The sequence below is a fragment of the Periplaneta americana genome, chromosome 15 (assembly GCF_040183065.1).
Source record: "Periplaneta americana isolate PAMFEO1 chromosome 15, P.americana_PAMFEO1_priV1, whole genome shotgun sequence".
NCBI classification, from domain to species: Eukaryota; Metazoa; Arthropoda; class Insecta; order Blattodea; family Blattidae; genus Periplaneta; species Periplaneta americana.
Genome location: NC_091131.1, coordinates 14,662,043 through 14,683,948, shown reverse-complemented (window position 1 = coordinate 14,683,948; position 21,906 = coordinate 14,662,043). Strand labels below are relative to the sequence as shown.

Below are 21,906 nucleotides of genomic sequence, written 5' to 3'. Positions count from 1 at the left end.
GTTTGGGAATGCACCTAGCTTGAGGATTAGCGCAATAGATCGTAAAAGGTCGCAGTGCTGAGCCATAGTGCCTCCTCTCGAAATTCCATTCTGGTAACATGCAGACCGTGCACCAGTAGCGGCCGGTGATCGAAATCCTCAGTGAGGCCAGATGCAACTAGTTTAAGTGCCTCCGATAGAAAATGTTCACGCGTATTTATGATATTAATTATGATTGTTATTATATTATTAATATCATTATTACTGTATTATTATTATTATTAGTCTATTATTATTACTAGTAATGAAAAATAATAATTTCACTCACCAAATAAGCTGTTATGCTGTGAGTTTCAGTGATTGTTTCAGTGTGATGAAGCAACCCATACTGTGTGTTGAAATTTCCCTTTCTTTCTTTTCTTTTTATTTTTTTCCTTTGACAGCAACAAACAAGGCCAACAGAGAAGTTTATTTTGCACCACATTACCACTTAACCATCTATGTTGCTCATACCAGGATGCAATAGAAACTAGCGTTTTAAGATCTGTCAGAAAAATTGTCAGCAATGTCGTACAGTAGGTATCTCGATCGGCTCTCTCTCTCTATTTAAAACTTCCTTTCTTTCAATATTGCATGTATTATTTCTTCTCGAAAAAGGACACTCTAACAATGAATTAGCATTATTTCTGGCATTTGTTTCTGTTCATATTTTCCCGAAATACATAACATTGATCCAGATCCACTACACAAAGTACAATAGTACAACACCCTCACTTAAGTCATAAACTAAGACATAAGAGGAGAGAATAGTGTGGGTCTCTGCCTGCCAAAGAGCTGGAACGTTTGTTATTTATGGCCTATTTAGGAAGACAAGTCACCCTATTCCCACCCCACTCTACCCTTGAGGCCGGCCCATGGGAGGAGTGAAACCTGACCAGGCCGGACGAATTGTGCCTCAGTTGCAACGTTTTAAGCTCAACCTCAAAAGCCCGCGAAGACAAACGAAAATCCAGAATCAGACCCGGCACAAACGATCCTGGCCTCAGGAATAAATTTTACTGCAAAACAGGTCTGTATACATCACAAGCCAGACCCAGCACGAGCGATCCTGGCCTCATGAACAAATTTTACTGCAAAACAGATCTATAGACATCACAAGCCAGACCCAGCACGAGCGATCCTGGCCTCAGGAACAAATTTTACTGCAAAACAGATCTATATACATCACAAGTCAGACCCGGCACGAGCGATCCTGGCCTCAGGAACAAATTTTACTGCAAAACAGGTCTATCTACATCACAACGTTTTCAAATGCTTCTACAGCGATATATGCTTCATTCAAATAACTAATATATTACATAAAAACAAAATTTGATTTCAGTTAAGCCAAGTGACTGAGGCCCGGCCTCACTTGCCTCAGTCAATCAGCCGCCACTGCCGTGCACTGTTGTTGGTGAATGTTTGTGGACAATTCCACGACAATCAACGAAGCACTCCATAAATGCTAACTGTGCAAATATGTAATATTGGAACTTATGCAGAATGAAAACTGGGATTAAACGAGCAGATAATCAAAACAAGAAGCTGTCTTATCTACTTAGCACGTAATATTTTGACAGTTGTCAGAGAATGCTGCAATATGATCAGCGTGAAGTCACAGGAAGTGTTTATGGACTTCTCTGCACTCGCTAAACTCGAATTTCACTGCCTGTCAACGATAATACAGTCACAATAGTGTAATTCCAGTCGGGGCAAGTTACCTGGTTGAAGTTTTTTCCGGGGTTTTCCCTCAACCCAAAATGAGCAAATGCTTGGTAACTTTCGGTGTTAGACCCCAGACTCATTTCACCGGCATTATCACCTTTATCTCATTCAGACGCTAAATAACCTGAGATGTTGATAAAGCATCGTAAAATAACCTACTAAAATAAAAAAAAAAATAGTGTAATTTTCTGTTTTCTATGCTGATAGCCAATGTAGCAAATAGGAACATTAATTCATTTTATTATGACGACAAGTCAGAGAAACTTTGACAGTATCAATCAACTTTCTTAATGTATCCAGCTGTTTGCTGATAACATAAAGTCCACTATAGTCCACTGTAGTCTATTCAGTTGTTGTTTTTCACCAGAAATGAGGGGTATTTTGATCGGTGTTCTTTATAGATGCCTGTTGCTAGTAGCCAGAGGTGGGGTGTAGTCAATATATACTGCAGGGCTGTGTCTTCTGCAACTGGTACTGATGATTTTAATTTACTTCTTTTGTGGTTTATGGTTGGACAGTATAGAAGAATGTGTTCCAGATCTTCATCATCATGATTTTAATTTACTTCTTTTGTGGTTTATGGTTGGACAGTATAGAAGAATGTGTTCCAGATCTTCATCATGATTATTACACCGCAGACAAATAGGATTATCAGAAATGTGAAACCGGTGTAGGTACAATTGAGTGACAATGTGACCTGTTCTGGCTCTTGTTAAAAATGTGTGAACATGTCTGGGCAAGTTTTTGTACATTTCCAGGTCATTTGGTTTCTTTGTACAGATTGCAAAATTTTTTCTTTATCAGAAGAGAGCCAATTGTTGATCTATAGGTTTATAAAATGAGACTTTACTGAAGTGAAAGCAATGGATAGAGATATCACTTGAACAGGTCTTGGTTGCAAATATGTTGCCTGTTTTGCAATATTATCGACTTTCTCGTTTCCAGGTATACCACAATGACTAGGTATCATTGAAATGTTATTTCCTTTTGAAGTTTTTTTTTTTTTTTTTTTTTTACTTAGTTGTTTCTTAATTGGAATAATTGTATGTGTGTATAGGTTTGGTACATAATTATATTAAATACAGCCCCCTTGGAGTTAGTAAGTATGCAAATAGATTTTTCAGAAATTTGAGTAACACACTGAAGAGCAGCATCAATAGCTAGCAATTCAGTGTCAAGACTGGAGGAGGATGAACATGGTATGAAATAACTTTCTTGATATTTTGAAATATAATGTCCCATTATTAGGATTTAGAGATCCATCTGTATAAATTTGAAGGTGATCCTTATATGTGCTGCAGAGTAGTTCCATGGCATCTAACTCAAGAATGTATGGAGGATCATTTTTGGAATGATTTCCTGGAATTTGTATGCTATGTTCTGGAATCACTCATTTCCATGGAGGAATTTCGTTCACAACTGGAGTTTCAGCAATGAGTGTGTCTGTGATATAGATTGGTATTCTTCTTTGTTTATTTTATAGAAATTACAGAGGACATTATCTGACAGTTTGAAGAACATCTGAGATCTGGATGAAGCTTGCAATTTTAAATGTATTTTTAGATCCTTTTGTAATACAAATGGCCGTATGCACCATTCTCGATCATCTAGCCCGTTTATCAGCAATCACGGAAACATGGTTAATTCTTGACAATGATCAAGTTAGAGATGCGGTGCACCGAGATTTTCCCTCGATCAACTCAGTACTGTCAGCTGACGGTACGCTCGCTTGAGAAGAATCATCTGAGCGCTAGGTTACCACGTATAAAACAGCGAACGAACGCACTCTGTCAATTATCACTTCATTTTTGTTTGTCGGACTGTTTCAAACATCCTCGCAGTTTTCAAATGACAAGTTTCAATAATCATGGAAGAAAAAAAGAAAAGAGCACACCGAACTTCTCACAGTTCGAAGTGGGAATTCTTTTAGAACTCTTCAGCAATTCTGCATCCATATTATAGAGAACGGAAGTTCTCTACCTGGTTGGATTTAACCTCACAATTCAACATGAGTTATGCGTGTTTACATAATTCCACATAATTTGTAACGTAATTTATACAGCGGTTATTTCATATTATTGATAACAATTGGGAAAATTTCTGTATTCGGATACCTCACTGATCATTATCTTGAAATAGGTTACTAAAAAGAACAGATTTGTATGTGTCGAATGCTCATCACGAAAAGACACATTTCAGTGCCAATAATTTATTTGGGAAAATTTCAGTATACGGATACCTCATTAACAATTATTTTAAAAAAAAAAAAAAAAGAAGCAATTCGTCTGTGTATGCCGAATACGCATCATCATGCATACGAAAAGGAAGTTTTTAGTGCCAATTTATTTTGTGTGCACAAGGTTGGAATTTTGGAGTAAGAGGGAAAGGAAAGTATCCTTGTTCTGAAATTTATCCATTTATTTTGTGTTCACAAGGTTGGAATTTTGGAGTAAGAGGGAAAGGAAGGTATCCGTGTAATTTCTCTTAATTCAAGCGTAAATAGCCTAATTGTCCAAAACGTCATGTAGGCCCTAATAGTTTCAAATGGCAAATCTATAGCTAATAAGTGATAATCTCGCATTCTACAAAATGGTCATTTAGTTTTACTATATTATTACTGGCATAGAATAACTAATTTATTATTATATTAACAAAATTGGACAGTTAGGCCTAAATAATATTTTGTCCTCAAGTAAAGTCCTGATCTTCCAAAGCAGAAACATATATAAAACATTAGTCTATTTTGAGAAAAAAAAATTTTTTATTATTCATCTACAAACTTACTCTTTCTATAGTAACACCAATTCTTTTATTTCCGCAGTGATTTGCGTGTTCAAGATACATAATTTCATCTTCAATTCCATCAAGTACGTCAAATCATGCCGCCATTTTGGTTTTCTTGACTTGACCATGTTCAATTCAAGATAATCGGTCCCACACCAGTGATCAAATTTGATCATCATCAACTCGCTTGTTTAACTTTGATCGAGATTGATACTCCGCAAATTGGCGTTGAAGATGGTCAAGTGCCGACTTAACCATGGTCAAATTTTAATCGAGAATGGTGCACACGGGCAATACTGGGTGTTCATTTCAAAATGTGTCATGACGTCACTGTTGTGAGTCAGCGATTTGAAGCGAGTTTCAGCTTTTATGTCCGAGAAGTTGCGTATTAATCAAGGCGTTCAATCTGAACTTGAGAACGTGTACGGTATAACTTGAACATCGTAGCGACAGATGGTGGTCTGTAAAGTCCGTGTGCTACCATAACCTCTTTCGAACTGTGTTTTGCGTACGCAGGGTATTTGTTATCATCTGTTGCATACCGCAACATTCCACAATACAAATCAAACGCTCCGTGTCCATGTTGACCGTCGAAGTTAATGTCAACAAATACGTAAGTAATCGTCTTAACCCTCTCGCCATATCCCGACAGTAAGAAAAAAACTCACCTCAGTACATGTTTCCAAACAGTTCACATTCCTGTCACTACCGGAGTTACCGCACGTATCGGTACGTACTTCCAGAGTCCGTGGGTATCCACCGACTCTGCGTACTTCAGAATGAATGCCGTACTTGCTAGGCAACTTCTCTCGCATTTAGGTAATACGCTTCTGCGGGAGTGTAGGAAGATTGAATTCTCTAGGCTCACTGGCTAGCCACATGACGATATACAGCGAGCCATGACACACTTTGAACTGAACACGCAGTAGTGTCTGATTGGTTGAATACTGAATTACTTTGTCAACGATGCTTAACAAAAAATGTACCAGAAGTGTGATTAGCAGTGGGGATACGCAACTTTAACAACTAGTGGTGTGATTCTTATTTATGTGTAAAAGAAATAACCATCAATAATAGTAAATTACTTAAAATAAAATAAGTCCTTTTTTTAACAGTGCATTTCGTCCATGTATCCTAGCTTTCAAGTGCATACATGCAAATTTTTACTGCCCCTTAATGATGCCACTAGCAGGGTCCACAGGATTAATAAAAAGTAGTTTGTTGGTACAGTAGCGTGCAAATTAATCCGAACACGACATATTTTTACATTTTCTGTCATTGTTGGCCTCACACCTGCTCATACCGCTTTAATTGACATCTGTAGTACGTGTAATTCCATTGTTGAAGGTCTGTCGTCATTATTTTTTTTTAATATGTGACATTTTGCCTGTCGTTTTGTACTTATAAGCATTTCAGGTGTGTTGAAGACTTAATACTGCAATCCTGTATACATTCTGTCGTCTTCACAAATGGATACAACTCCACGAAAACGGTCTAAAATTATAACATTAGCAGAGCATTCTTCTATGACACAGAGGCAAATTGCTGCAGAATGTCACATCGGTTTGGCTACTGTTAATTCGATCATAAAACGATACAGGGAGACTGGATCCATCACACCCCAGAAAAAAGGAAACTGTGGCCGGAAAAGGAAGACTTCACCTGCAGATGATCATTTAATTGTCAGGAAAAGTAAATTAAATCCTAGACTAACTACTGTCGATTTAACCAGCGAGTTAATGGCTACCACGGGCGAATATTCACGTCACAACAGTGTGGCGTAGGCTTTTGGAAGCTGGACGAAGGGCTCGTAAGCCTATTAAAAAGCAACTGCTAACCCCTGTTATGTGCAAAAAACGCTTAATGTGGGCAAAATTACATCAACACTGGACAGTGAATGACTGGAAGAATGTACTTTTTTCCGATGAGTCTCATTTCAAGGTCCACGGCCACCGTGTTTCTTACATACGGAAAGGATCCGAAAAAGTAACAGCAGCTCATCTCCAACAAGCACCCAAATACCCCCCTAAAGTAATGTTTTGGGGTTGTTTTACACATGGAGGGCCTGGAGCATTAATACCTATCAAGGGAATGATGAATTCTGACAAATATATTCACTTATTGGAAACCAGAATCGTACCCCAGCTGCAAAAATCATTTCCGGATGGCAGAGGTGTGTTCCAACAAGACCTGGCACCATGCCATACGTCTCGAAAAACTACAGAATTCTTCAACAAGAAGAATATTCAGGTACTCCCCTGGCCAGGCAACTCACCCGACATCAACCCCATTGAGAACTTGTGGTCAATTTGCAAAATGAGAATGCAAAAAATGGATTGTTCTACAAAGGAGAAGATGATTTCTGCTCTCATTGGTGTATGGTTTCGTGATGAAGAAATGAAGAATATTTGTGGGAAATTAGTGGAATCCATGCCAAATCGTCTCAGAGCTGTTATTAGGAACAAGGGAGGCCACATGGATTACTGAGGTATGTCTTAAATCCTTTTTTTATTATCCTGTTTGAGTGTTTTTGCATAAGTAATTACGTTGTTAGGATTAATTTGCACGCTACTGTAGATATTCGGGACACTTCAAGCCTGTTATAAGATTCATCCAATGAATAGCAACATGAGCTGCAATTTGTATATTAAACATAGTAAACAACATAGTGAACAACTTCAACAACATATTAGCATTACAAAATCTACTCTATCTAAAACATTTTTCAATACAAATTACATACTTAACAAGTCTACTATGCTTTTAGAGTGCTGTGATTACAGATTAATCCACCCTTACTGTAAAGCACTTTCAGAACTTATTAAAGATGCCAATTTTAAGAAAATGGCAATATTATAAAATATAAACAGAGCCTTTCAGAATGCAATAATAATTAGAAGCTATTGTTCATTACTGACATCTTATTTACAATATGTTTCATTGTCTTTACTGTATTTTGTTAATAAATATTACGTATAATCTCATAAAACTAAATTTAAAATAGTACGAAAAACAGAATTCAAAGAAAACATGCAACAAGAAGATCTACATAAATTTACAAGAATGCAACACTTAAAAAAAATGTTGCATAGCATTGTCTTTGCACGAATATGGAACCGTTTTCTTACACTATATTCAATAAAGCTGTATTAATGACTTTTTTTTTTTTTTTTTTTCAATCTTGAGGTGGAAAAAATATCTACAAAAAAAAATATGCCAATACAAGTACACAAGTAGGAACGTAAGAAAAAATAAGCTTTCGGTGATAATATTATAATATAATATAAGCTTTGTTACAATGTATTTAGATCAGTCTTCTCTCTGTATTGAAATACATTTCTTACGTAATGGGTAGTACAACCGAATTTTTAATATCACATTTTCCGATACCTGAAATTCTGTTTTTCAATTACTGAAACCACCTGGAATATTTCAACAATAATATACAGTCACTATCCATTTTGTTGAAAATTCTAACAAATCTCTTTCATTCTTTCTAGGTGAGGTGAATCATGAGACATGTGCAAGGAGCAGGGCTGGGCAGTATTTGAAATACATTTGTATTTTGTAATTTGCAAGGATTTTAGAAAGTATTTTGTATTTAAATACATAAAATTGATGTATTTTGTATTTTAAATACTCAAAATACTTTCTTCTTCTTCTTGTCCTTCAAGTTTTGGATTTGTATTTGAAGAATGAACTTCTGTCTAATTTGCCTACTCATTTCAGATGTGCTAGCCATACACTTAGTTTTCTTGCCACAACTGATCTCCTTAATGCCATAAAGAAATCTCCAACAACATCAAGGATCCACCACCCGACACTTGCTAAGTGTTCAGCATTATAGAATGCGTCTAGAAGATCCAAATCCTGAGAAATTATATCAGATGTGTTGAAATATTCACTAAAGTTTCCTTGCCCAACTCGATGGAATTCTCTTTATGGCTCAATCTCTCAAATATTGCAATTCAAACATGATATAAACAGTATATGTGAAAAACTGGGATTGCCAATCTTCAAAGATGTTGAGTTTCAGTACGTTGAAGAATAGTGTGCAGTTCTGAAACCCATTGCCGTAACCCTTGATTTAATGCAAAATAAGAAGATGTGCTATTACGGCCAACTTCTGTCCACATTAATTTCCTTCAAAAACAGATTACATATTCAGTTATCTAATAATCTATGCCATGTATTCCAAGTAACTCCAATCCTAATAAGTTTGCTTCCATCAAGATTTAAAGCGAAGTTTGATCTGACCCCAGAAGCAAATTGAGCTATTTTGGTAGCTTGCTTCCACCCATCATTTAAGATGAGATGGCTACCTGACACTGCCTCACCAAATGATAAGAGGACACAGAATATGTGTGTGAAATCAGCTGAGCAGTTCTCTGCTACACCTTTGCCCAGTTCAGACGATGAAAACAATTTTTATGTTTTCAACTCAAGTACAACAGACTATGAAAAGCAAAAAGAAAAGAACTTGTCTACTGCGGAGTATGAGCTCATACAATTCTTCAATGGCAAAGGGACAACCTTGTGCTCTCTAGAGAACTACCCAACAGTGAAACAAGCTTTTATAAAGTATAATACAAGTTTGTGTTCCTCTGCGCCTGTAGAGAGACTGATTTGTTTTGCAGGATTTATTGATTCACCAGCAAGGGGATCCTTGCCTGATGAACTTTAACTGGCTTTTTTGAGAGGGAGCAGTAATTATTCATATGTAGCACAATTTCATTGTTGACCGGGAAAAGGAAGAATGTTCAGAATGTTTATATAAAACTTCGAGATAAAAATAATTTTAATGTTAATATAATATTTTAGATTTTCGGTAATATTCTTATTTCTTCATACACTGTATTGGGTATTTGAAATACAAATGTATTTTGAGTATTTGAAATACAAATGTATTTTGGTTAATTTTTTAAAAGTATTTTGTATTTGTATTTCAAATACTATTCTTTGAAGTATTTTGTATTTGTATTTGAAATACTTAGATGTCAGTATTTTGCCCAGCCCTGGCAAGGAGTGACCTTCGAAGAGATGCGACAAGAATTTACAGATAGATTTAAGGAGCCAGCTCCAACAAAGGCAGCAATCAAAACCCTGGTGAATAAATTTCGCAGGACACGGAGTGTTCATGATGAGAAATATTCTGGCCGACTCACAGTACCTGTGAAACTGTGCAACACACTGGAAACTCAATCACTTGTAGCCCTCATGCATCATCAGGAGTTTGGTAATACGCATTCAGTTGTTTGGAAAAAAAAAATCTACATTTCAAATTGAAAAAACAAAACATTATCTTGAGGTGACACGTAACTACACAAGGAGAATATAGAGCTCATGTGGCAATGTGCGGTGATCTTTTGGAAGCTGTGGAAGAAGAAGATCTCATTTCACACACGTGGACATGTGAAGAGGTACAACTACAGGACTTGGGCAGACAAGCAATCAAATCCAATTTTAGAGTGGAAAATGGATTCTCCAAAAATGACTGTTTGGTTCGATATGATTTTGTAACAACTGTCCGTGGCTACCTGCACAAAACATTTCCTGGTAGGTGATCAGGAAGGGGTTCAGTCAAATTTTGGACTCCTCGTTCACCGGATTTTACACCTCTAAATTTGTCTGTGTGGCGTTTTGTCAAGTCAGAGGTTTATACAGTTATGATAAACAGCATTAAATGACGTGAAAGACTGAATCGGAGCTGCAGTGGTCATGATTACACCTAATGGATTGGGGACAACTCGTCACAAAAAATAAGTCAGAGACAATTGGTCATATAATTGAAATTCGTAAATTTACAACTGGTCACATGTTAATATTGGCCACAGACCGATATGCCCTAATTTTCTGGGGAAATGGAACCAAAATTGGAAGAGTCTTGATTTTACAAAAGAAAGCCATTAGAATTTTATGTAAATCAAATTATCTGGAACATTGTTGGCCACTTTTCAGACAATCACGGATTTTAACAATAATAAATTTGTATATATATATATATATATATATATATATATATATATATATATATATATATATATAATCTAGTACTTTACACTCGACAAAATATCGACAATTACTCATTAGTGGCCAATATGATCATGAAATTAGAAATAGTGAACAAATTAATATTCCATATTGTAGATTACACAAGAGCAACACAAACTTTCTAATTATGGGGATGAAATTATATAATAAGCTCCCCAGTGAATATTATAAATTACCAATCGATAGCTTCAAAACTAGATTTTACAATTGGTTATTAAATAATCCTTTTCATTCTGTTGCTGAGTTTTTCAACACAAATTTGTATGAAATTTTATTTTAATAAATAAGTTTAATTGCAATTTAGTTAGTTTTCTTTAATTTAAAAGTTTCAAATTATTTCAGGTTTTGATTGTATTATTTAAATTTTACTGTTTCTTTTATTAGTGTTTTTTAATGTATTTATATGTTTTTCAATGTATTCTGACGAAGCCTAAAACTGTATGTCTGATGGCCAAATAAATCGAATTGAATTCGGCAATATTGGCACCAAGAAAATAGGCCTGTACATTAATGTATACAATATGTTGTATTGAATTGTTAGTCATTGTGTACAGACACTTTACAGCTCAAAAAATTATTTGTTTTTCAAACATTACATAACAATGAATAATAAATTTCTGTTGGTTACCAGCAGGCCTATATCAAGCCAGTACCCTGAAACTAATTTGGAACTATGCCAGATCAAATCTGTTTCACAAAACCTGAAAGAGACAATGTCAAACTAATATATCAAGAATACACTATATGTTCATGAGACAGAAGAAATCCGCAAAGTGTTGCCAATGTTCAAAATGAGTTGGAGCAGATTACAAGTGAAGCCAATAAGAAAATTACAAAAGGAAAGAGTTGAAGTTGAAGAAGTGGACAGGAGAGAGTGGAAGGGAGTCGCTCTCCTACCAAAAACAAGCGGAAGTACATTGACATTGGCAACAAATATTAGGTATAGTTAAAAAATTCTCGCAATACAAGGTAGAAAGCACCACCGCCGGTACCTAAGAGCTATACGCCAGAACCTGGCAGGACATTTTGAAGGTAACTGAAATTTACAGATTTTGAAACGAATTTAAATTCACATAATAAAAGAGTTGTTCAGGTAATCATAATTTAATTTCTGTACCTCTGTGTCGAATTATGACGAATTGTCTGTATGTGACGAACTGTCCCTGTGACCAATTTTCTGTGACGAATTGTCCGGAACCAACACCTAATATTTTGAAATGAGTGTTCCATGCTACCACCGAACATTGGGATTTGTGCACTGATCTGCAAAGGAAGAAAGTCGAATTGTATTAATTTTTTTCTTGTCATATGTTTGAATTATTTACATCATACACAAAGTTATTAAAGGGATTTATTACAGAAATGGATAGTGACTTATTACACTCTGTACTGGCTACCTGAATTCCTGATTCGTCTTAAAGATTTTGTCTCTCTTCGCTGATAACAGAAGCAACCAATTTTAAAACCATGAGGAAAGCACTATTCAACCACGTCATCAACAGCAACTTTACTGCTCCCACTTGCGCCACTCCATGCCGTCTGGAGCCTTCACCTCTACTTTTTCTCGTGCCACTTCATTCCAGTTGGTGCTGAGAACAGTCCCACCAGATTCTTGCTGCAAATACACAGAGAATGAAGAGCAAGCAATAAATACAGGCATAAAAATATGGCAATCAAGATAAGCATGCTTTTTGCTCTTTTTTCAGTTTTCTTTACAGTTCATCACAATTTGAATTCAGTTTCATTAATGCGAATTAACGCTATAAATTAATGAATATTACCACGATAAAGGGGGAAAGGAACTGGCCACACTACCCCATTATCTCCTGGTCTAGTTGCCTCATGAGTGATGCATTACTAATGAAGTTCAAACTTGTCTTCGGACAGTTGACTAAACAACAACAACCATGACAAATTGCATTTTTAGAAAAATACCTGTAATTTCGAAGAATGTCTAATCTTGTACGCTTCTTAAATTTAAAACTGAATAAATTTATCAGAATTTGTTTTCGTCTTCAGGACACGGCCAGAAATTTCGTTTTTGTGGAGTATGGTATATCAGGATAAATCCCGAAAAAACAAAGTATATGATTATGTCTCATGACCAGAACATAGTACGAAATGGAAATATAAAAGTTGGAAATTTATTATTTAAAAAAAAATTCAAATATCTTGGAGCAATGGTAAAAAATATAAACAACACTCGAGAGGAAATTAAATGCAGAATAAATATGGAAAATGTCTGCTATTATTCTGTTGAGAAGCTTTTGTCATCTAGTCTGCTCTCAAAAAATCTCAAAGTAGTAGTTGTTGTTTTCTAATGCCAGGCGTTTGACAATAAAGTCATTTGACCTCTTGCACTCCAATATTTTTCAAAGATAATATCATGGTCAGCCACTGAAGCACAGATTAAAAATAGAGGCATAGGGGTTCATTTCACTTTCCTTTCTCCTCTTTCTACTTTTCTGTTCCTAGTGCTGACCTGCTATGGCACTAAGGCTTAAGGAGGGAAAGCTGGTGACCAACAAGATCTCACAGCTAGGTCCAATGGACCCATCGACCAACAGCAGGTGTGGTCCTCCAGACAGTCTGGGGGTTGTGTGTGAATGAAGTAGCCACCAAAACCTTAAAATATGGTGTTCACTTAAATCGGCTACAACTTGCCATTTTCACTCCAATATAAAAAATCTGAAAGTTAGAATTTATAAAACGGTTATATTACCGGTTCTTCTGTATGGTTGTGAAACTTTGACTCTCACTTTGAGACAGGAACAAAGGTTAAGGGTGTTTGAGAATAAGGTGCTTAGGAAAATATTTGGGGCTAAGAGGGATGAAGTTACAGGAGAATGGAGAAAGTTACACAAAGCAGAACTGCATGCATTGTATTCTTCATCTGACATAATTAGGGACATTAAATCCAGATGTTTGAGATGGACAGGGCACGTAGCATGTATAGGCAAATCCAGAAATGCATACAGAGTGTTAGTTGGGAGGCCTGAGGCACAGTAACACTTGTAGCACTAATACAGAAATAACATTTCATACAAAGCACTTCAAAGCATGACCACACTGAAACAAAACTGCTGTGAGATGACTGAACGACTCCTGCGCTCCTACAAAGGGGAATGGATTTAAGTCGGCCGCAGTGCCAGGAGCTCAGTTATCAACGGTTGCTATCGCCGGCCTCTTTGCAACAGGTGACTCGACAGCAAAAGGCACTGTATAATCAAATTAAGATGACCTCCACTTTATGTAACAAACTTACAAATGACTTGTTCATGGCCCTCTTCACTTCATCGGAGCCTTGTGAGTAGATTTTCTGGAAGAGAGCATTCAGGGCCGCCTCCCCTTCGGGTTTCTCCTCACCCTCCTCCTTGGTGATGTCTCCCACAACACGGTCCCAGTCTGTTGCTTTGGGTGCAGAAGTTGGGTATTTTGGAGGCCCTGCATTTAATACAGCTGAAAAGTCAAGAAATTTAATCACTGCAACATTTTCTTATTGTACTCTAAGTGGGGGGGGGGAAGAAAAACTGATGGGGGGGGGGGGGAACACGAGAAAACTCAAAACAAGAGGAGTGGACGAAGATACTAGAGAAACAAGGAAACCCGAGGAGATGGAAAGAGAGAAAAAACCCGAAGAGGAGAAGACGAGGGAACTCAAGGAGTAGGGGCCTATTTCACGAAAGTATAAATTACAAATCTACATATTTACAAGAACTAGATCCTGTTGCTACAAATTACAGCAAAATATGTTTCACAAAACATTCGAAAATATTCCTGTAATTGTAACAGTGATTTACAAAATGCAGGTCATGAGTGATCTGTATAATGGGTTTTGGTTACATAATGTAGGTAATGTATTTTCTAAAAGTCATTGTTGAAGTTAATATCAATAACACAATCAATAACCATGAATGCGGAACAGAATAAAATGTAAACTAGAACACTATAACTAGATTTTTTGTGTCACTTATACATCTCTTATTATTTTCAAATCTACCAGTGAATTAATATGTAATGTAAACTGATCTTTTCTATATGCCTGTATACGTATTTTTATACTTCGACATATCCTTCAGCAATATAATAACAGAGTACAGGATGAATAACAAATTCAATTTAGTAGCAGTTCAAGATTTTCCTGAATCTCTGATTAAACTCTACTTAAACATTATTTCTCGGAATGTTGTCCTACAAATATGTTGGTAAATATCAATTGAAGACTTGAAATAAAAAAGGCTCTAACTGCCATAATAAGAAATTTTGAAATTGTGTGCAAAATGGGATCTATACGCCAAGCCCTATTATGTATAAAAGGCTCGATCTGCCATGATTGAAAATGTAGTACCAAATGCAATCGACAAATAGCATGCGGTTTAACTGCTGCTACTGCTGTTTTAAATGGCGGAGGCGGCAGATCTTTTTAACAGTTTGAGTGGAAAGAAACGACAAATTAAAGGAGAAGGTACTGCAGCTGCAATGAAAAAAAAAACGCTGAAAAATGGAGGAAATGAATACATAAGTTCAAATAATAAATATGTTCCTGCAAAAGCTCGTCCAGCACAGGAGGCTAGTCTCATTACTGATTGCTAACCTACACCATACCTGGACAGACTGTTTATTCTTGTTCTTTTTGCATGAAATCAACAATAAGATCTAACTAAATTATGTTGGTTGTGACAACAGAAAAACTGGTAGACCTAGTGAGGTATAGTGCACAGGGTTCTCCAGCTTGCTTTCAGAGTCGGTGTACATGCAAGTATAAATACAAGAACCTCAGTTATGAACACAAGGTCTGGCTGTTTGAAGATTTTTATGACCTGGAAGATATTGAAAAGCGAGGGAGTTACTTGATGGGGCTGATGCAATTATCACATGTTAAAAGAGGATGTCATGGTACCTACGATGACCCTTCACAGAGCAGGAGACAAGCAACTATTCATTACACTGTTACAGATGGGCAAGGTGACTTAGTGCAAGTTTGCAGAGGAACATTTTCTGAAATATTTTCGTTAACTTAGAAGAAAATCCAGGTATTAACCGAAAAGAAGAAGAATTTGACTGAAATGATACAGTACCTGACAAATGATTACCACAAACAGTTTTCCAGAAGCATTACAGAATAAACTTTTACTTTATGAACAAAAAACCATTTTTGTTTCACTCGTTTGTCCTCTTCACTATCTTTTTGCTGATTCTGAACTATGGAACTTAGAGCCTTTTATTACATTTCCACTTTCAGTACGTTTTTCATACTATTACAATATTACGTTTGTAAGTTCCTTTGGACACTAGCTCCATACTATGCTTATCTTTCAATTAAAACACATTAATACTGAAATTATGACCATTAATTACCTAGTATACTTAAAACTCATTTTCCTCAAATTCATGATTATGACACTTAGAGCCTTTTTATTTCAAGTCTTCAATTTCTTCATTACTAGAAGAGGAATGTAATGTATTTTTTACAAAATATAGCTGAATTAATTTTAGAATCTAAAATAATATAACCTCCAATTCAGTTGTTTACCCACATCAAGAGTAGGGTAAGAATTTCTTATGTGTAAATTTGTAACATACAATTTGTAAAATTGTAAACAAATGACAATTGAATTTATTATGGCCTGGAACCAGTTATTTTCTACTTCACTTACAAATTTAAAAAAATATCTTCGTGAATCACAAACATTTGTAAATATGTAGATTTGTAACTTTTTTCTCCTGTAATTTGTACTTTCGTGAAATAGGACCTGGGAGAAGAGGAAATATCAAAGGTGGAGAGAGAGAGGGGGGAGGGCGGAAGGGGAGGGAGAAAGAAAGAGAGACAAGGGAAATCCAAGAGAAGGGAATCCCAAGGCACCAAGGTGAGAGAGGTCACGACCTAGTGGGTAAGAGAAGAGACGTAAGGACAAAGGAGAGAAGCAAAAGAAAAGCCAACAAAGTAGAGAGAGAGAGAGAGAGAGAGGAGGGGGAAGGAAAAATGTGGAGGGAAAGATAGAACAGAAAAAGCAGAAGCAAATGAAGCACCATATGAGATGAAAATTATGTAAGAGACCACTCAATTCTTAAATTTTTCAAATCTAACCTTCTGTCATTGGTTGGGGTACGCAGACAGATGAGGAATCTCTTTCTAGAGTCGTCCATCTGATGCCATCTCGCTTTTTCAACTTCACCTCTATCTGCAAGGAACAATTTTACAACAAAGAATATACCGTGTCCTGAAACCGCTATGTTCAACACATTTCCAAAATAAAACTCAGAATTACCTTTGAAGGAATAACTCTGTAAGATGACTGGCTGGTAATGACTGGGTACGCCAGATGCAAGTCCAGTTCATAATCTGAGACATCAGCTAATCTTGCAGTCACATGAAGCTGGAATTAACGAACAGTTACTATCTGCACAAAATTAAGAACCAATACACACACAAGACTATACACTACGGCATACACAGTTGAAAGTTGCTGAACATGTTAAGGGTTTTGTTGTTAAAAAAAATCACTTGGATGAACCTCAATAGTTGTATCACTTCGAATTCATTCATACAGATGGACGAGTTTCATATTAAACATCAATATGCTTTCGTCAGTGGCGGTTCCTCGGAGGAGGGAAGGGAGGAACGTCCTCCTCACATTTTCTTCTTTTGAAAGTAAATACCAAATAAAATATGTGCCTTGAAATTCGAGGAAGATTCGATAATTTTTGAGTTCACAGCTATAAGAAAAACTCAGTTGATCGAGTTTTAAACGACGCACGCTCATGTGCTGTAGAAAACTGTGACAAAGATGCGAGATTGTCTGTGTAGAGGAAAGGCACTCCATTCCTCCTCTACTGCAGTTAACACACATAGACAAAAACGCACTAGCGGCCAGAGAAAGAAGCAGAGTTTTAAAGCAAGTAAATGAATGGAGAGGGAGGAGATCCTCCTCTGTATCAGTTATGGGCGGGAAACAGAAACCGACTGGTAGTGCAGCAAGCTCGCTACCGCTGCCACCTAACGATTTTGCACTCAACCAGACTATAACACATCTAGGAGGAGACACAACAAACACAGTTTTAACGCAACGCTATGAAAGACACCATGTAAACGTTTTTTTTTAAATTATAAATCAAAAATATTATTCATTGCACTTTATATAGGCTACTATTCATGGTTTGAAACTTTCGTGGATATTTGAAAGTTAAAGTCGGATTTATGTAAAACAAAGAGGAAGTAGGCCTAGTTTTACGTAGTTGGCCCCTGAAATTCACTTCTATTCATTGTTTACTAGACAGGGCAACAGCCAAGTTGTCAGTTTTGTACAAATATATTTGAAACTGAAAGTCGGTACTCCAAACTACATACATCATTTTTATCATACAAAATTAATCGGCCACCGGCAGCTTTGAACAATAATTATAGTATGACTTTACAAGAACTGACATTCTTCAAAAGTATGTGATACTGAACTTGTAAAATGTACATGTGGCAACACAGGAAATAGGCTAATTTGTAGCATGTTTCATTCAAGAAGGTGTCATTTAGTGCTGTTAATTTCTTTCCTTCTCTTAAGAAATATGCAGGAGCCGCCACTGGCTTTCGTTACTAATCATAATAAATTGGAATTAAATATGATATGAAAATCAATAAAGAAAAAACTAAAATTATGGCCTTCTGCGGGAAATACCCTGTGCCTAGCAAAATATGTTTAGATTCAAAAATATTAGAAAGAGTAAATTATTTTACATATCTCGGATACACATTATCTTTTTTCGATGAAGTGGACATTTCACAGAAAATTTCTAAATACACCAAAACAATGGGAATAATTAACAATATTATGAAACCTTCCCTAGTACAAAGGCATACTAGAATTCGCCTATACAAGACCTTGGCGAGACCTGTACTTTGTTACGGCAGTGAGGCATGGACATTGAGGAAGAAAGACGAAAGTAGAATAACGGCTAATGAAATGAAATTTATGAGATATACAGCGGGATATACGAAATAGGATGACAAACGCAATGAAGATGTAATGGAAGAATTACAACTAGAAACTGTAGTTAATCACGTCAAACATTATCAGAACAACTGGATAAATCATCTGCATTGCATGCATAGAGATAGAATCCCAAAAGTCATGCTCCACTATCGTCCAAATGGAAAGAGATCTCTCGGTCGTCCAAAGAAGCGCTGGATTGAAAATTCAACTGTGACATCATAACAGGCCATTTGACCTAATACTTGAAGGGAAGAAGAAGAAGACTAATAATACTATTATTACAAGATACAAATCACTTTTTCAGGCATTCATTTCAACTATTAGCTTACTGGAACTTTCAATGCTCTTCCCATTTCTTTACTAGGCCTATACAAATTAGCCTACATAAAAATTTCCTACTTTCTTTCAAGAAAGAATTCTTTTAGCAATGTAGATAATTTTTATAAGCTACTTCAATATTTAGAATCGACTCTTCACCAAATATCCTTATCCTATAATTTTATGGAAAAGATAACAAAATATGCAAAACACCCTTATTCTGATTGCAGAATGGACGGACATATATCCTTCACAGCTTGTTGTGAAAGTAGGCCAATCTCATTGAGAATAAATTCAGAGGTAATTCTTCAGAAGAAGTGAACCGAAGTAGGCTCAACTTTTTATCTAATTGTTACATTCTGTGAGTCTATACATACGATTCTAGACACACGTTTTTACTTTCTGTTTGCAAATACTTTTATCATAACAATCGAAAATATTTACCTGTCCTATTTCTATTTCTCTCTTTCCTGATGATTTCTCCCCTCCCTGAATTTCACTTAATACATCACGAACGCAAACATAGCCATTCAAATTCAACACACGATTGCATAATCCACTTTGCTCAGAGGTCCATGGCGAATTGCTGGAGATCCAACAATCTGAGGCCACATACGCTGTTTTGTTTACTTCTATACAATTAAACAATCCCAGATGACCCTAATACACCATTATTATCACCAGACTATTGCCAATGTTATACCTTCCTCTTAATACATGTACCATTAATTTCCTTTCACTAGGATCTACGTCACTGATAACATTACCCCTTCCATTGAATGCCTCTTGGACCTGACTTTGTGACTATATAAGCCCTGCCTTTTCCCCATCACCCAAATGCTTCTTATGGTGTGGGGGGATTGTGTGATGGTTTACTTCTTCTGAAGAATTACCAATTCAGATTCTTTATGTAGTCTTGAGACCCTGAAAGATCTCATGATGTGCAACATGAATGGATCATCACTTTTAAGACTTCAATCCGAAAAAAAACCTGTACCACAGCAAAATCAAAAGACATGTTGATGGTCACAGAAGACTTGGCTTGTATTCCTCTAGCTCCTAGATTTCTGGGCTGGAGTCTCGACCCATAAGAAATCTGTTCCGCCCTGATGTGATCAGTGAACCAGAATTTGATATTATAAAAGGTAATTCGGTAGAAAACGTTGGTCAATATGACGGACATCAATGACGTCATTGAGGATCAGTAACAATGAGGTTTGGTTTGTTGAGGTTTTTGGTAGGCATACTGACCACAGTTTTCTACCGAATTAACAAATGTTAATTAAATTATTAGTTAATGCGAGCTGAGAACCTACAGATACACTTTCTCCACAATATGTTGCATCTATCTCATTTTATCCTCTAATTTATAATAGGCAAAAAACTACAGTCATTCTTCACAGTTAACTACACAATGGCATAAAATTGCAGTAGCGTATTCAGAAATGTGGTTTGTGGGGAAGGGGTATTAATAATCAATGTCACAGGGCAACATCAAAGCGGTATAGCTGTATCCTTACGTGAAGCGTTAATGATTTGAGAAGTACAGATTGTGTCACTGAGATGTGACTGGTTAGTTTTAATGGTTAGAGCTACTGGACACACGCCAAATAAAAGTTGCAGCAGTTTCGAAGGTCAGACACTTTCCACAATGATAGATACAGGCACGTTTAGGCATTAAAAACCTTTTTTCTTTCTTCATTCCCTTCTTTTTATTTGGGGACTTGATCTCCCTGTACAGAATCCCTTAGCCCCATTCCCTGTGGGTGCCCTACTGTGCAATAAATTGTAACTTTGTAACCATAAATTTCGTAATAATTAGTAAACTTCGTAGTATGTTCGATTTTGCCAACATGCAAAGACAGAAAACATTTCAGTTAAAACACCTGTGTGAGAAGAAAATGTGGTAATTAGGAGGCCAATGTACGCATTGGCCAGCAGCCACTTCCCGCAATAGAGGTCCAGGGCACATACTTTCCTTAAAGTGTGAAGAAACTGTCATGTCAATCATAAGAAAATGACGAATCTAATCCTAAATTTAATTCAGTTAAAATGAGTTAGTAGGCCTAGTAAAAAAAAAATAAAGTTTATTCATACACTGACAATCGCTGAGAATGGTTACCCGTTTCGAATAGATTAATTACTTACAGTTTCATCTCCAAAATCCACTTTCACTTCCTCTTGTTTAGTATTCTTTGCAAGAATTGTGATAACTACATGAGACTCAGTTTGATACCAATCGTGCTTGATTTTAGCTGCTTTCTTCGTAGTGTCTCCTGAATCCCCGGCAATTGTTGAATTTGAAGAATCTGCCATTATTCCAAAAGTGTACGTACTCGTTTAACTACGGAATTTGTAAGAAGTCCTCGAATCTATGCGCAATTTCCAAAACAAGGCGGGCTTCAATCTGAAACGTAATGAACAAGTTTATTATTTTCCTCAAAATTGTGCTGTTCCTGTAAAGCACATTACAAAAATACAATACACTGTATACGATCGTCCACACGTAACAGCTACATACTTGACACAACTACTCCATCACAAACAATAATGCCTAAAACTTCAGCCGAAATGATGATCCAGAGAATTCTGCAAGATTGCCTCTACTGCCAAACATATACAGATTAGCTCAGAAATATTATTCGAGGTTATTTAGGTATCGTGAATGGTCGCATTTCGCATTCATGAATCGATATTAATTCCAGATATCGACTGTAGAGTGCACAGCTCTCATTAGTTCCTAAACCGAAGAACAGTGAATGTGTAAAAAAAACAATAATATGTTCTTGATATTTACAATAATAATAATAATAATAATAATAATAATAATAATAATAATCATGTTTCCGTTAAATTAAAGGTAGCCCAATAGGAATAGGACACAGTATACTGTACTAAATATAGTATATAAATTCAAATAAATATTACTGAAATTTGTTTTATTAAAGTTTAATTTAGGTGCTTCAGCAAGAAAAACCTTATAAACATAAAATAAAATCATCATTTTACAAAATTATAACATACG

The 21,906-nt window shown here is 36.1% G+C and overlaps 1 protein-coding gene across 2 annotated transcripts; it reads right to left on the bottom strand.

The window, feature by feature from the left end:
* Positions 1-10,537: 10,537 nt before the first annotated feature.
* On the bottom strand, positions 10,538-21,567 carry Sgt1 (suppressor of G2 allele of skp1). Of its 2 annotated transcripts, XR_011336055.1 has the most exons (7): positions 21,403-21,562; positions 21,030-21,288; positions 16,848-16,955; positions 16,667-16,760; positions 13,844-14,037; positions 11,976-12,193; positions 10,538-11,841 (listed from the first exon to the last, which is right to left on the bottom strand). XR_011336055.1 is itself a non-coding variant. In XM_069846723.1 (6 exons), the coding sequence occupies exons 2-6, from the start codon at positions 21,195-21,197 to the stop codon at positions 12,086-12,088; spliced, it is 672 nt and encodes a 223-aa protein (XP_069702824.1). In that variant the 5' UTR covers positions 21,198-21,288; positions 21,403-21,567; the 3' UTR covers positions 10,538-12,085. The 2 variants fall into 2 exon arrangements, 1 of the variants encoding a protein (XP_069702824.1); XM_069846723.1 differs by having other exon boundaries at positions 10,538-12,193; positions 21,403-21,567.
* Positions 21,568-21,906: the final 339 nt, after the last annotated feature.